The sequence below is a fragment of the Macrobrachium nipponense genome, chromosome 26, assembly GCF_015104395.2.
Source record: "Macrobrachium nipponense isolate FS-2020 chromosome 26, ASM1510439v2, whole genome shotgun sequence".
NCBI lineage: Eukaryota > Metazoa > Arthropoda > Malacostraca > Decapoda > Palaemonidae > Macrobrachium > Macrobrachium nipponense.
Window position 1 is genome coordinate 20,184,185 of NC_087215.1, and position 17,053 is coordinate 20,201,237.

The following is a 17,053-nucleotide window of genomic DNA, read 5'->3' on the forward strand; positions in this document are numbered from 1 at the left end:
AGATAATTGATTAAAACTTCTTTGACATAGAGAGCAAGTAAATGGTTTCTCTCCCGTATGAGTTCTCGTGTGTGTTTTGAGATAATTTGATCGAGAAAAACTTTTTTGACATACAGAGCATGTATATGGTTTCTCTCCCATGTGAGTTTTCATGTGAGGTTTTAAATAAGATAATTGAGAAAAGCTTCTTTGACATATTGAGCAAGTGTATGGTTTCCCTCCCGTATGAGTTCTCATGTGATTTTTGAGAGTACCTGACTCAGGAAAACTTCTTTGACAAATAGAGCAAGTAAATGGTTTCTGTCCCGTATGAGTTGTCATGTGTTTTGTGAAATCACTTTGGTGAGAAAAACTTCTTTGACATGTAGAGCAAGTATACAGTTTCTCTCCTGTATGAGTTATCATATGAGTTTTTAAATTAGGTAATTGAGTAAAACTTCTTTGACACATAGAGCAAGTAAATGGTTTCTCTCCCGTATGAGTGCTCATGTGACATTTGAGAGCACTTGAATCAGAAAAACTTCTTTGACATACAGAACAAATATACAGTTTCTTTCCCGTATGAGTTCTCATGTGAGATTTTAAATGAGGTAAATGAGCAAAACTTCTTTGACATACAGAGCAAGTATATGGTTTCTCTCCCGTATGAGTTCTCATGTGACATTTGAGAACACCTGAATCAGAAAAACTTCTTTGACATACAGAGCAAGTATATGGTTTCTCTCCCGTATGAGTTCTCAAGTGATTTTTTAAATTAGATACTTGAGTAAAACTTCTTTGACATGTAGGGCAAGTAAATGGTTTCTCTCCCGTATGAGTTCTCGTGTGTACTATAAGACTTCTTTGATGTGAAAAACTTCTTTGACATACAGAGCAAGTATATGGTTTCTCTCCCGTATGAGTTCTCATGTGACATTTGAGGGCACCTGAATCAGAAAAACTTCTTTGACATACAGAGCAAGTATATGGTTTCTCTCCCGTATGAGTTCTCATGTGATTTTTTAAATTAGATACTTGAGTAAAACTTCTTTGACATGTAGGGCAAGTAAATGGTTTTTCTCCTGTATGAGTTCTCATGTGGGCTTTCAGGTTGCCAATTTTTGAAAATGTCCTTTGGCATTCAGCACAAGTTATTCGCTTCCCTGCTGTGTTGCTTCTACCCAAATGTCTATTTTCTTCTGCAATACAGAGCTTTTCCTTTCCACTTTCATCATCCCAGCTTGGAGAGCTCTCCCCCTCGTACTTTAATAAACCTGGGATGAAAAACAGTTCACATCAAATTCACCACTGTCAAAAAATTTTTGGGTTTTCTTTTGCCTTGACTTCTAAGAAGGGGTCTGCAAACGAAGAGCCTTCCCCTGTGTTTTCAGTTAGACCCTCCTCCAGATTCTCCTTCTCTTCTTTGAGTAACAGCAATGATGGCGATTTTTCACCTTCCATTTTCACTGGATGTTCTCTGTACAATACTCAATTCTAGTTAGGACCTGAAGGTATTTTCCTCTGTTTGGAATAATCTGAAATAAAATAAACACTCTGAGATCAACATGTTCTGAATAACACTGTTCATAACAACTCTAAAATAAGCATCCTCTGAGAAAACAAATATCATAATGCAATGATCATCTGGATACTATTTGTTCTCAAAAGAAATAAAACATCACCAAGCAACAAAATTTGTAGCCCATCCAAAGTTGTCGACTATAAACACCACCGCTCCTGCCTTTTAACCTTTACCACAATTCCCGACTTACTCTAATTTTGCAATCAATTGAACAGCACCTTTCCTTCATGGGTTGGGAGTACTATTATAAATCTACTTACAGAAAAATGACTTTTTTTTTTTTCTTATACTAACTACATGTGCAATTTGAGGTAGAAAAGGGTAGTACTTTTCATTAGAAAAGCTCCTTCAGCTAGGAGTAGGGCTATTACAATAGGCAGTCGTATATTTTCTTCTCTAATACTCTTCTTTCCACATTCCACATCAAAGCTCCGATGGTTGGTCTTCTTCACATTTTATATGCCAGAATGTACATTTTACATCAACTCCACCATAATCAATATATATATATATATATATATATATATATATATATATATATATTATATATATATATATATAATATATTGATTATGGTGGAGTTGATGTAAAATGTACATTCTGGCATATAAAATGTGAAGAAGACCAACCATCGGAGCTTTGATGTGGAATGTGGAAAGAAGAGTATTAGAGAAGAAAATATACGACTGCCTATTGTAATAGCCCTACTCCTAGCTGAAGGAGCTTTTCTAATGAAAAGTACTACCCTTTTCTACCTCAAATTGCACATGTAGTTAGTATAAGAGTCATTTTTCTGTAAGTAGATTTATAATAGTACTCCCAAGATTTCCCCCTAAGTAAAGACCTCAGGTTCTTAAGTTATGAAAAATACAAATTGATTCAAAATTTTCATTTTAGAAATAATTTGTGATGCTAGGAAGTACACGTACATAGTTGGTCTCGTGGAATATGTCATGAGGAGTCTCGTTTTGTATAAGAATATTTGATATGCAGGGTCACTGGAAGCAGGCTGAAAATAAGCTAGGTTATTCTGAACTTGCAAAATTACCAGGTGCAGCCTACCATTCCATGAGATGTAGATTTTGTTATAATGTGAATGAAAAGGTTTACTTCTGTGGTTCCTCTCATTCCAACAATTTCCCTTTATACCAGAAAGGGCCACAGATAGGGCCTGAACGTACTAGTGTTAGCAAAAATGCTATGTAAATACTTGCAAGTAAACAGATTATACTCAATCATCTTGTGGGTTTCTTTTTACCAAAATAGACAGTTATAACTGTATTTAAAGGGTCATCAAGTATTCATGAATCTTAGCGATTTGCAAGGGGGTTGTGGTACCGATCCCCCAGGAATCACGGGCCTTGACTGTATATTCAACATCCTGTGAGAATGGAAGCTGGAAACTCAGGTTTGCCTTTAATCAAATAAAAAAATGACAATTTGGGGGACAAACATACTAAAGTCATATATATATATATATATATATATATATATATATATATATATACATATATCCTATATTATATATATATATATATATATATCTATATATATATATATATATATATATATATATATATATATATATATATATCCCAATATATGGCTTCCCCTCATCTTCCATGGAGGAATCTAAAACTGAAGATCAATCAACTGTGACTTTGGTATGTTTGTCCCCCAAATTGTCATTTTTTTATTTGATTAAAGGCAAACCTGAGTTTCCAGCTTCCATTCTCACAGACAGGAGGCCTGGGGAGAGCCATAATTCCCCTAGCTCCTCAGGCTCCACCACACCTGCAAGACAAGTCAGGTTAAGAGGAGCATTCCCTCTCAGCAGTGGGGGAATTTCCCCCCATCCCAAAGTCGTACTGGGTCATGGCCCCCACCCTGACTCTCTACCAACGAAGCAGTAAGAGACGGTGAAGGGGAGACAGCTCCCTTAGGAGTGGCAACAACAGGAGACAGTTTGGCTGAGGGCAGAAAGGGCTCAGAGAGAGACCTTGGCATTACTGGTGTGTTGCAATCTGAAAATGCTGGAGAAGCCCTTTTCCCTCTCCTTACCCATGGAAATTGCACCCTTTGTTCCAACGGCCAAATACAACACTCAGAACAAGGGTTAGTTTGGTTATACAGTGGTACCTCGAGATACGAAAGGCTCAACCTACGAAAAACTCGAGATACGAAAGCAAATATGTATGAAAAATTTTACAGCTCTACATACGAAAATTGCTCAAGATACAATAGGTTGTTGCTGTAAAGTCCGAGATTCGCCCGGACCACCGATAACAATTTTGAAACTCACGCCGCCAACTGAGTAGACTCACCACCATCCTCCCGCTCTCCCATTGGTTCCTGATGCTAGTCACCGCCTAGAGATCCTTCTCTCCTATTAGTCAGCATCCCTCCCATGATGCATCTACGTAGCGGCGTGCTTCTTCGGCCACTGCAAGGCATCATCTGTATCGTACGCACCTATTATTTGTTCGTTCTAACGATTTCGTTTATTAACGTAAATACGTTAGTGATTTTGTTGTAGTATACTTTATCGTGTTGTGTGAGAACTTTACTACATACGTATACATACTACATGACATAATTACATACAGTATATACGTAGTCATGGGTCCCAAGAAACTTGAAATTCACGGAAAGAAGAAGATGCTCTCTTTGGAGACTAAGATGGAGATTATGCGATCCAAGATACGAAAAGCTCATGATACAAAGGCCGCCTCGGAACGGATTAATTTCGTATCTCGAGGTACCACTGTACACGCTTTCTGCGCAGAGTGCAGGGGTATGATGATCTATCTCAAGAGGGGAGATGAATGCAGGGTCTGTCAGCGCCAAGGCAAAACATCACAACATGCAGTTTCCTCTCCCTAGGCTCAGATAAGTCATGGGTTTGCATTAAATCAGTATATGTATAAGCAAAACAACAACAACTCATATTTCACAAGTATTCACAAAGAAAATAAAAAATATGTTAAGTCAAACAGTCAGCTGGGTAAAGGAGACATTTGCACTTGGCGACAGCAGAAAGTAAAGTGAGTTGGTATCAACGGGTGGAAGGGGCTCCCATCCCTACCATTGGTAGTTAATTATAGTACCCTGTTTTTAAAGTTAAAAAGCCATTCCCACCTTGCACTGTAAGTAATATCCTAATGTAAAGACCAAAGGTTTGTGTTCGTGTACGAACGTGATGCTATGCCGCTGATTTTGTGTACTTATTATTCCAACTTATGCCGGCTTTCGACCTACAACCTGTAGGAACAGATATCTGCCAAAACATGGGGACTGCTGGTACTCCCATATAACGGACGAAGGTTTGTATCCCCGTGGGAACAAATAATTTTGTATTTCAACAGTTAAACTTTAGAGTACATGAACAACAGTATTCATAAACGTACAAATAGTTTTTAAATACTTACAGAAAAATAAAATGGACAGCATTCACAACAAGTTCCCACCAAAACCAAAAAATGCACTTCCTTTTTGACAGTTATTTACTCAACTTCAATTTCAGAGGACCCTTAACCAAGTCTGCCTTTGGAGCGTCACGACTTATCTGCAAGAGAAACTGATCACTATAAACATACAGGAAAGGTATCTAATTTACATTAGTATAAATTTTTCCAAAGTAACAATCAATATTCATCCTACCGACTAAAGCAAATGTATCCGTAAGTCCCCGGTTCAGGCATCGGTCAGGCTGTCAGAAGTAAAATATGTGTGTGGAAAAACGTATTTGTAACCACTAAAGCCTTAGTGGATGGGGATAAAAAAATCAATATGCTGCACCCCAGGCTGGGTAACATTAAAGGTTGGCCAATTTAAGAAAAAACACACCAAAGGAAAGAAGATATGCAAATGCCCATGGTGTGAGAAAAAAGATTCTGAAAAATTTTCCCTACCCTCCATGAGAAGTTGAAAATGAAATTTTTATAATAAAATGAAATTTTATTGCATACTTACCAAACAATTATACAGCTGTAGGGGACCTACAACTGTATAATTGTTCGGTAGGCCACTGCAATAAAAATAACTATTCACAACCCCTTGTGGGGAGTTTTACAAGATACAGTGGAACCTAGGTTTTCGTACATAATCCATTCCAGAATATCCCACGAAAACCGAAACAATAATTCCCATTAGGAATAATATACGTAAGTAAAATTAATGTATTCCAGACCCCCAAAAATCTAAATTTTTGGCAGTAAGTTGTATTTTTTCTAACTATACAAACCTGAGGTCCTTTACATAAGGAATTACTTTCAGCATGGCTGGAATAAAGCTGTTAAATTCTTGAACAAGGTGGTTGGGCAGTAACTCTAGTCTGGTAGGCAGGTAGGTCCACCTCCTCGGATGTTAACACTTCACTTTGCCTTTCCGCCCAGGTTTCAGATTCAAGGGTAGCATGAGGTGGGCATTAATGTAAAGAACCTCAGGTTTGTATAGTTAGGAAAAATACAATTCATTTTCAAAAACTGTAATTTGTTACTACACGATATACAAACCCTCGTTCCTTTACATAAGGAAGACTCACTGATTGGTGGGAGAAATGTGGGCGAGCCTCTAGAACTTATTGGAGTTCTGCAAACCTGGGATATTCCTCCAGGTCGTAAGAGTGAGGAGGAGTGTCCTGCCTCTGACAACTTGATCGGAGTATATGAGCTGCATGATCAAGAATCAGACCTCTGGGCCTTTTCAAAATGAGTGAGGATTCGTAACTCATCCGGAAAAGGGCTGGGAAGAATATCTTAGAGTCGGAGGCATTAATGACAAGTTCTGGGAAGGGTTTGCATTATTGCCAGTCTCCTTCCTCCCCTTGCTTGAGGAGGGAGCTGGATTGCTTCTACGACTCTGATAAGAAATATAGAAAGGATGCTCGATGTATAAGCTTACCACATCATTCGCCCAACTAGCAAGTATAATTTAGAGTCCTATCCTCAACCTGAAGGAAGAGGAGTAGCAGGACAAGGAAGGGAAGGTGGAGAAGTCAGTAACTCTCGTATCCTTCTTACCTCTAGAACCACACATCATAGGCAAGATGTAACTTGTCCTCTTGAAGGAGCCGGATAAGCAAACACAACCTGTAAGCATCCACCACCGGTCCAAGGAAAAGAGGTTCCAAGGACCTGTGGGCAGACCCGATGGAAGAGAGATATATGGTCGCAATGATACATCATCTATCTTCCAGTCCAACATATTCTTCGGAGTGATGAAATGTACCCAGCCACTAGACGTATCCAAGTGCAGAGAAGTCTCTCACCATCTCGTAAGACTCCGAGAAAGACATGTCGTTGGACACTTCTGCATTGGCAGTCTGCAGTGGATAAAGGCACTGACACTCAATGAAGGGTGTCAATCCTGCATAGGTTCAGCAACATACCAATAGGACAAAGTAATGACTGATCTGGATCAACCAATACAAAGTCCACAGCGCAGGAGATCATGAAGGATTCAGACTCGTCAACAGAAACAGAATTATTGCACATCCGAGTCTCCGAGACGTAGTCACGACGTGACACCTGCCATTTGAAGGGTTATGCCGAGAATGAACCATGCAAATCATCTATTTTGTTTGCCAACGATGTTGAAAGAATTGATTCTCATGAGGCATGTGCACATTAAACGAGTGTCAAATCCCCTCTAGAGACCGAGGTCCTTGTGATGGTAAGACAGAAGTTTCTCATCAGTAGGTGAATCTCAACCAAGGAGAAACAATACTATATTACTAGTGAATGACAAAGGTGAATGTGGACCTACTTCTTCACAGTTGAATCGAGAAAAGTAAACTCAAGATGCTAGTCATAGAAAAAGTCTCATTGATGACACCAACCAGGTGTTTTACTGAAAAAGTTATTCCGCTATTTAATTGCTGTTCGGTGAGAAAGTCGGAGCTTGCAATGAAGTCAGAGTCTTTCAGTGATGAAAACACAGGGATTGTACTGCCTGAATAACTGCTTCTTGTGGGTTGGATCAGGGAGGAATCTTCTATTTACTTTGGAAGCAGAGCTAGTTGGGTGGGGAACAGGCAGAGTCTTCTATTATCCATTCTCAATTCGGGGTGAACAAAGAATAATTGAACACCTTACAAATTAGAAAAAGTATATCAGAAGACAAAACTCAAATTGTCTGAAGACCATCATTCTGCGTCATCGCAGCGGCTGATGGGGCAGGAGTGATGAATCAGAAGACTAGGCTACAGAATTCTGTTATACCATGGAGTAAACAAAGATGATAATGAGTCTTATGAGATATATCTCTGTCTGAAAATTCTTGCAATGGTAAATGTGGAGCATGAGACATGGGCCTTATGCGAGAATTCCGAGCAACCCAGAGACCTAAGTCTGTGATTGCCAGGCAGAGAGATTCAAACTGGTAGTTAATCCTCGACAGAGGAGAAATAACACTAAAACAAACAGAATCTCAGAGAGAGAGAGAGAGCAGTATTCTGCCACTCACTCGACTCCTTATACCGAGTTGCCTGGTAGTGCATTACATAATGGAATGTGTTCAGCTAGAACCATCGAGCATAAAAAATGATACACTCTGCTTCTGCATTTTAACCGAAATGGGAGGGAAGAAAACCCTCCAGTTCAGTGATTATACAAATGCTGTGGTGTTGTTGGGAAACAATACCACTAGTTATCTCAAAATCAAAACTGGAAACTCTTGGGAAGCCCAAAAGGCTGTCCTAGTTCCAGGTTAATTAAGAGAACGTACTATTCATCTCAGTCACATACCAGAAGAATTAACTTACAGATATGTGCCTATAACTTGGATAATGCAACTCATAACAGGAGCATGTTGCGAGAGAAATAATATTAATATTTTCGTAGGTTCCTGTAAATCGCGCTCCAGCGAGAGTTGAGTTGAATATAGAATTTTGGCCAAAGGTCAAGTATCGGGACCTATGAGGTCATTCAGCGCTGCAAAGGAAACTGACAGTAAAAGATTTGAAAGGTGTAAAAGGAGGAAAAAAACCCTCTGTTGCACATGAATCAAGTGTTAGGAGAGGTTGGAGAGTAAGATGAAGAAAGAATATGAAAGGAGGAAAGTAAAAAGGAAAGCAGAGAGAGAGAGAGACCAAATTACAATCGTCTAACTTCTCTACCATCTACTAAGTTAATAAGTATTGTCTTAACGATATACTTGTTGTACTATAACCATGTACAGCTATGAACAACCGAATGAGAAACTACATTGCTTGCTAATACGACCGAATCCCATAGCAACATCCGTTAATTATATTCAATCAGTGTAGGACAATAAATACTTTCCATAGGTATGTTATCAATGGTGTAATATACAATAGGACAGTAATAATTTCTGTAATCACTTTACTCGCTGTGAGATCGTCATGGTAATATAATTGTAACTGTAAATGTAGCTGAAGCTGATAAGGTACTATTACGTGCACTGGCAACATGGATAAAACTCCCAAGCTTTTATATGAATCCAAACACAGCCATAGTAAAAAAAAAAAAAAAAAAAAAAAAAAAAAAAAAAAAAAAAAAAAAAAAAAAAACTACCAGCATGAAAGAACTCATTTACTGTTTTTTCACATCGATGAAAAAATAAATAATGTAAAGCTCCTAATACCGATCAAAACGAGTGAAAACCAATGGAATCGCTGAAATTTTTGCAATCTATTAACAGAGGAAAAAACTAGTTTACAATGAGTTGTATTAGTCAAATTTGGACTTAAAATTACGTTGTAACACGAACAATACGACTTCATTTCATATGAGTAAAGTATCCAGATATTCATTTACGCTAACTAGGAACAAGAACATTCGCTGAAACCCAGTGAGATGGTTGCATCTGGAGTGAAGAAATTGACTAGTCGGCATCTCTGCCTGTCTAAGCCACGTCCCCCCTTTCCAGTGGGGCTGTGTGTAACGGCAAGCTTGTAATTGTAATTCAACTGAAATCACAATTTTTGAAAGTAAATTGTATTTTTCCTAACTATACAGACCTGAGATCCTTTACATAAGGAATTACTTTCAGTGTAGGCTGGAATTACAGTTGTTAAATTCTTGAACAAGGAGGTTAGCCAGTAACTACCGTCTGGTAGGCAGGTAGGCGCGCCTGCCCGGATGTAAATACTCCACTTTTCCTTTCGGCTCAGGTTCAGATTGAGGGGTAGCATGAGGTGGGCATAACTGTTAAGGACCTCAGGTTTGTAGTTAGGAAAAATACAATTTACTTTCAAAAATTGTGATTTGTTCCTACACGACATACAAACCCTCGGTCCTTTACATAAGGAAGACTCACTGATTGATGGGAAGAATGTGAGTGAACCTCTAGAACTGACTGGAGTTCTACACACCTGGGATATTCCTCCTGGTCATAAGAGCGAGGAGGAGTGCCCTGTCTCTGACAACTTGATCGGAGTATATGAGCTGCATGATCAAGAGTCAGACTTCGGGCTCTTTAAAAAAAACACTATCAAACAAACAAACATGTACACAACCAACCTAACATACAATTCATTCATTCATAAAAATTCGAACAAGAAACCTAAAACAATTAAGGGAACAAAATTATAATTCATAAAAAAGACCAATATTTTTTTTAAATGTCATAATTTGCTCTGCTTGAGCACCTTCACCTAAAATATCGGCAAGAGTCTTATTTGCCAGCAAACAAGCTCTATGTTTGTTTTCAAAATGAGGGCACTCCACCAAAATATGCACCACAGTCAAATCCACAGTGAGGAACCTGCCTATCCGCTCCATTCATCATTAGATACCCGTGAGTATAATTAGTGTGGCCAATATGCAATCTAGCTAAAACTATCTCGGACCTTCTATCCATCCGGCTATGAGGCCAAGGATGAACAGTAGGCCTAATCGGCTTTAAGATTATTATCTAAAGTAGACCAGTGGGCCTGCCACTGGTCTCTACAATAAAATCGAATGGTAATTTTAAAATCAGATACAGGGACGCCCATGTTGAAAAAGGGATTTTGACAAAGGAAAAATCTATTTCTGGGGGAAGACCTGTGTCGCCCGGTGAAAAGTTCCTGTAGCTCACTTTTCTAAGTATAAATAGATCCTAAATATACCAGAAATAAAGCTAGCATGGTATGCTGAAGTTACTACCCTCAGCTCAATCACCCCAAGGGGTGATTGAGCTGAGGGTAGCACTAGGGCGAGTGGAAGCCACTACCAATAGGTCTTCTTGCCAGTCTCCTTCCTTGCTAGAGGAAGGAGCGGGATTGCCAATTAGAAGATTCCTTTCAAAGTCCCTCCCACGGCGAGAGCCGTTACAACGGTTACTCCCCTTACCTTCCGCTCGCACTCGCTACTACTACTACTACTACTACCCGCCTGCCATCTTCATTCCTGGAATAGACACCCAAGCTTGGACTGGCTAAGGGTTGGGAAAGAAGGGATGAGTTCACCGGGCAACACAGGTCTTCCCCCAGAAATAGATCTTTCCTTTGTCAAAATCACTTTCCTGGGTTCGACCAGTGTCTACCGGTGAAAAAGTATCAAAGAATTGCCATCCGAGCTTAACAGATACCAAACAAGTATATAAAAGGGATAATGAAACCTAAGGTTCACTTAAAGAATAAATTTAGTGCGCAGTAATAAGGCAGACAACTTACTTACTAATTAAAACTAGGACTTAAACTAGAGTTTAAACTAGTAATAATAAAATAATATAATAGAATGGTATCTGAAGCAATATACAATAGAGTATGTACAGGCAGTCCCCGGGTAACGACGGTCTCTGCTTACGATGTTACGAGGTTACGACGCTTTTCAATTATATTCATAAGAAATTATTTCTAGGGTTACGACACATGTTCCAGGGTTACGACGCATGTTCCAGAGTTACGACGCCTACAAACGCTGATCTGGCAGATGAAATATGACACCAAAAATGCAAAATAATCAATATCTAAAGGTTTTGTTTTGATGAAAAATGCAATAAGAATGCAGTTTATATACTTTTGAATGCACCTAAAGCATTAAAAGTAAGGTTTTCTTAGGAATTTTGACAATGTTCCGGCTTACGACGATTTTCGGCTTACGACGTGTCTCAACAACAGAACCCCCGTCGTAACCCGGGGACTGCCTGTACAGACATGTCAGTGATACCAACATGGTCTCAATGCTATGTACAAGTTCCAGTGACGGGATGGCAAACAGACCAGCCCGGCCCGGAAGAGAGAGGGTTGGCAGGGAATACGAGCGAGGCAGGTAGGAAGGAGAGAGTATTTATGGGAAAAAGGACTGACAAAAAGGGCTAAGGGAAGGAGTTGATAAGACTCGGTCATTCCCTGCAGCCACTGTTGAGAATTTAAGGGCCTCTAAGTTCTTGAGATAGTGGAGTTTAAATACTGCTGGAGATTTCCAACCAGTATATTTCTTCAGGTCTTCGAAATTCATATTGTGAAAATAGTTAATGGAGGTAGCCACTGCTCGGATGTCATGGATGTGTGGGACTGAATCCGGGTTGGCCTGTTTAATATAGTAGAGTATTTGTTGTTTAATACCTTTAAAAGAAATCGTACCACCTTTCTCTCTAATAAAAAGGGTGCCTGAAGATTTTTCGGAAGTCCTGGCCAGATAGGATTTAAGGGTAATAACAGGACACAATGATGTGTCTTGTGTCAGAGGAATAATTCTCCATGGAGCCCATCTGTTTTGTGGGTCCTCATTCTTAGCCAAGAACTTCCAATCTGGGGATAGTAATACTTCACCCGACGGGAGGAATTCAACATGATCTGGATCTCTAGAGAGAGCCGAGAGTTCAGATATTCTGGCACCTGAAGCCAGAGCCATTAAGAATAAGGTCTTTCTGAGAAGGGTTATATATGAGCATGACTCATTATCAGTGTCTGAGGCTAATTTAAGTACATCATTCAAAACCCAGGAGACCGTATGAGGGCGGTCTATTGGTCTCAGGCGTGCACATGCTCTTGGAATAGAAGAGAAGTATGAATCTGACAAGTTAATATTAAAGCCAAGCTGAAAAATCTTCCTTACAGCTGATTTGATCGTAGTAATGGTACTAGCGGCTAGGCCTTTCTCAAAAAGAGTTCTAAAGAACGAAACTGCCAGATTGTAGTCATATTTTGAGCATCTGAACCTTTTAGAAAAATGGCCAATTTCTTCACTGCTGAATCATACTGCCTGAGCGTCGACTCTCTTTTATCTGATTCTATGAATAAGATGTTTAGTGGATCAATACTAGCGTCCTTTTGGCCCGCAAACTTCATGAAGTCCATAAAGTTAGGGCACTCAGAATTCTTGAGGAAGCTGACACAGTCCAAGTTTGTATTACTTGTGTCAGTTCTGGACGGGGGATCTGTTTGGGCCAGAGATTCAGTTCTAGTAGAAGCGGAAACCAGTTGCTCTTTGGCCAATTGGGTGTCACCAATGCTACCTGCCCTGTGAAAGATCTTAGTTTGTGCAGGGCTTTCATCAGAAAATTCACTGGTGGGAACAGGTAATCTTTTGCCAGTTGTTCCAAACTATGGCCATCGCATCTGTTGCGTAAGCTAGAGGGTCCAGGTTGGGGGCCACGTTACATGGTAATTTGTGATTGGATTCCGTGGCGAACAGATCTCCTTGAAGGTCCGGGACTTGATTGCAATTCATCGGAACGACTTCATGTCCAGGGACCACTCTGACTCCAGCGGAGTCGTCCTGGAAAGTGAGTCTGCGATGCCATCGCTTCTAGAATGTTGATGTGGAACTGGCGGAATATCTCCGAACACGTTCCTTGGACTTTCTCGTGTTGTGAATAGCCTCCCCAACCACTCAGAGATGCATCCGTGTGGGTAGTTAGAGACGGCGGAGGGAATTGTAGTGGTACTGATTTGGCCAGGTTCCGGCGTTCTGTCCATGGACGGAGCTTTTTTGTTAAAACAGATGGAATTATAGAGATCTTGTCCCTGAGTTTGACATTGGCTCTCTTTCTCCAGACTCAATTGATATCCTTCAGTCTGGCTTTCAATAGGAGATCTGTTACCAACGCAAACTGTAGTGAACCTAGGATTCTCTCTTGGGTACGCCGAGAAGCCCTTTTGTTCTTGAGGAACTGTCTCCTAGCCTTCGCTATCTCTCTGACCTTCTTGGATGGGACGGATAGTTTGTGCTTGCTTAGGTCCCATTGGATTCCCAACCATTGAAACCGGGAAGCCGGAACGAGCCGAGATTTTTCCTTGTTTATCTGGAAACCCAGAAATTCCAAGAATTTTATCACCTTGGCTGTTGCCTTGAGACACTCTTCATCGCTGGCTGCCCAAATGAGCCAGTCGTCTAGATAGGCTACTAACATTATCCCTTGAGTTCTTAGCTCTTGAACTATCATCTCTCCTTATTTGGTGAATACCCTGGGCGCAATGTTGAGCCTGGACGGCATGACTCTGAATGAGTAAGCTTGTTTTCCTAGTTTGAAGCCTAGGTATGGAGAGAAGTTCCTTGCTATCGGAACATGATAGTAAGCGTCTGTAAGATCTATAGAGGTGGTGACGGCCCCACGGGGAAGTAAGGTCTGCACCTGTGAGACGGTCAACATGCGGAATCTGTCGCATTGAATTAAGAGTTGAGACGGGACAAGTCCAGAATCACTCTTCTTTTGGGACACTGAACAGACGTCCTTGAAACTTTAGGCATTTTACTTCCTTTATAGCCTTCTTTTGGAGAAGATCTTTGGCATAGTCTAGAAGGTCTGTTGTCGGAGTCTGGTGAAAACTGATCGGTGGAGGGGGCCCTTTCTCCCATTTCCACCCTAGACCTTTGGAGACTATACTGTGGGCCCATGGACTGAAGGTCCAATAGTCCCGGAAGAGATATAATCTCCCTCCTACCTGCAGGCTCTCACTGGTTGGCTGCAGGTCTGCTTCCTCTGCCTCCTCTGAAGGCTTTACCTCTTGCTCCGCCACGTAGCTGGGCACCACCTCTGGCTCTGCTACTTCCGGCATGCCTATTGTAGCCGCGAAAAGTGCCTCGTGACTCATAGGAGGGGTTGAAGGCTGGGGAGGTTACTATGGCTGTTGAGGCTGAAGGCTGCTGAGCCGGTGGAGTTTGTACCAGAACAAACTGCTGCTACGGTTGAGCCTTAGATGTCGAAGGCTTACCAACCTGAGAGACCGGAACCGCTTGCACTACCGCCTGAGGATGAGAGGTCCGGTAGGGATGGAACTTCCTTGGCCTCTTCCTAGGTCTGGATTGAGGTCTGGGGCCATCAAACTTCCTTTTGAAAGGAAGTCCCCAATGGACCCAAAGACTCTGGTTAGCTCTGGCTGCCTCATGAAAGACGTTGTTAACTTCGTCTTTCAGGAACAGATTTTCTCCCCATATTGAAGACTTTACGAGTCTGTTAAGCTCGTGCCTTATAGAGGCACCCACCAGGACATACTTCCTGCAGGCTCGTCTCGCCATAATGAAATTGTAAACGTCCGTTTGGAAAGTCTGCAACAGGGCTTTCGTGAGGACACGGAACAACTGTTCTTCAGTGTAGGTTGATGCGACCAACTCCGCCGCAGTGACCGAGTTGATCAACCTTCCTAATCTGGTTCTTGCCTCGAATTCCTCTTTGACCAAGTGGTCCAGAATCCTAGGTAGCTTTTCTGCAAACAGGGTGGGGGCGCAATCCGGGTCGAGTTTACCCGCCGTGAACGTAGCCGGAGCGTCATCCCAGAACTCCACATCTCTGGGGAAGAGTAGAGAGGTAGCCTCTGTCTCCTTTAGAGCTGGTAAGGGTTTATCCTCCGCCACAGCTTGCATGGTTAGTTCCGCCACTTTGGTTGTACAGGGTGATGGAACTCCTCCTGGGGTCACAAACATAGTGGAGCTACCTAAATGGGGCGTCAGTTTGGTGTTAACGCATCCCCATTCAGAAAGGGTGCGAACCCATACAGCTTGAGCTTGGACCCTAGGGAAGATCACTGTCTCCTTCGGGACCTTATATATTCTGACTAGCGCACGTTCCGCTAGCCTGACGAATCCGGGGAATGGGAATTGGAGACCCTCCGTGAAGAACTCAAAGTCCTCTACTGGGCGGGTTCCGCACCCTTCGATCGTCAACTTCCCATCTCAGAATGGGGCATGTAATGCTTGCCGCCACAGGTTGTTATTCTCAAATGGCGGCAGCTTAGACGCATCCAGAACTGTCTTGGTCAGAGCCGTGGTTCCGGATTGGAGGAATCTGGTCATCATTTCCTCCAGGGGTCTGATCCTCTCGGTCAGGGACGTTATTGTCTGGCTGGAGGTATCCGTGCCCGAGGTGAATCGTATCGACACAAGCCTCTCATCAACTACTTCCCTAATCTTCGACATTAGAAGGTTAGCGAATGCCTCCTGATTAAATCCGGACTCTGTCGTCTTAGATTTGGAAGACTTGGCTCTCAACCCCTTACGAGGGGGAGAAGCTTTAACAGCAGGCGACTTAGTAGCAGAGGTCGACGGCTTTGGGGCCGAAGATGACTTAGTCGCCGCTGTCGGAGCCGGTTTAGATCCCTTTGGAAGGGATCTCGGTTTTACTGTTTTAATCTTGGGAATGACCGAAACCGATCTTTTCCAAGCAGGGGTGGACTTAAGAGACTACCCGCCTCGCTTACCTCCCCACCTACCTCCTCCTTCCTGAGAGCCACCCTTGTCCCATGCTGGAGGGCCAAGGTAGCTTTCTCATCAGAAATAATTGCCACCATGTCGTAGCAGACAGTACAAGTTGGGATGCCAGAACATGTAGCCCTCAAGTTGCACGGTGCAGTTGGAATGCGACCGACAGACTACATGGCCGCAGGGCTTGAAAAGGGTAGCGGGGCACCCTTCAGAATGAATAAAAGAAAACTCTGGATGTTTTCGCCTGCTCCGGATTCCGTCCTCCAGAAGGTAGAGGTCAGCCCAGTGTATGGGGTCTGGGACACGCCGGACCGGAGAGAAGGAAAGTCCTAATGTCTAGTCCGGTCAAACTGAATCAGAAGGCTACGAATTGTCGTAGTCATATACTTGAACCATCTACCGTCCCCACCGGAGTGGTGAACGAAATGAGAGAACAGAAACTGAGCTGCGGAAACTTAGTATAATAACTCCGGCGGCGAGTGTGATGGTGAGTCACACTACGTCAGAACCTTAAAGGTCCGGAGATATCTATAAAGTTTTTTTCTGGGCTCAGCCGTGTCGCTCCGTGAAATGTGTCCCCTTTAGCACTATTTCTAGTAAAATATTGCTATGATACCAGAGAACTGCTAAATTGGACATGTCAGAAGTCTCTGACTCGCTCACCTAAATAAAAGGTGTCGGTATAGAACTGGGGCGAGTGTTAAACACTACCACAGCAACCCCTCCAATTAGCCTTTTCCTCATCAAAAGACCCTGAAAACGGGGAGCCGACCTATAGGTCACACCCAGCTACCCTGTTGAAGGGGACTGCGGCGTCATTCTTATCGATAGCCTCCCAGCGTTGCACGCTTGTTTATAGCTATCTGTTCTTTTTATTGGTTTCTTTATTCTTTTTCATTAT

General features: G+C 41.9%; 1 protein-coding gene and 1 long non-coding RNA gene across 3 annotated transcripts in view; both read right to left on the reverse strand.

Annotated features, from left to right (window-relative positions):
- Positions 1-6: 6 nt before the first annotated feature.
- LOC135199587 (gastrula zinc finger protein XlCGF57.1-like) lies at positions 7-1,263 on the reverse strand (the record flags this gene model as incomplete). The annotated part of the gene is made up of 1 exon (XM_064227742.1): positions 7-1,263. A coding segment is annotated over one exon (1,257 nt), but the record flags the coding sequence as incomplete, so codon positions are not given.
- A 54-nt stretch (positions 1,264-1,317) lies between these two features.
- Positions 1,318-17,053, reverse strand: part of LOC135200048 (uncharacterized) — a 60,330-nt gene continuing 44,594 nt past the window's right edge. For both annotated transcript variants that reach the window (XR_010311193.1, XR_010311192.1), the window contains exons 2-3: positions 4,990-5,126; positions 1,318-1,514 (exon numbers count right to left, since the gene is read on the reverse strand). This is a non-coding gene — a long non-coding RNA (uncharacterized LOC135200048). The remainder of the gene's footprint in view (positions 1,515-4,989; positions 5,127-17,053) is intronic.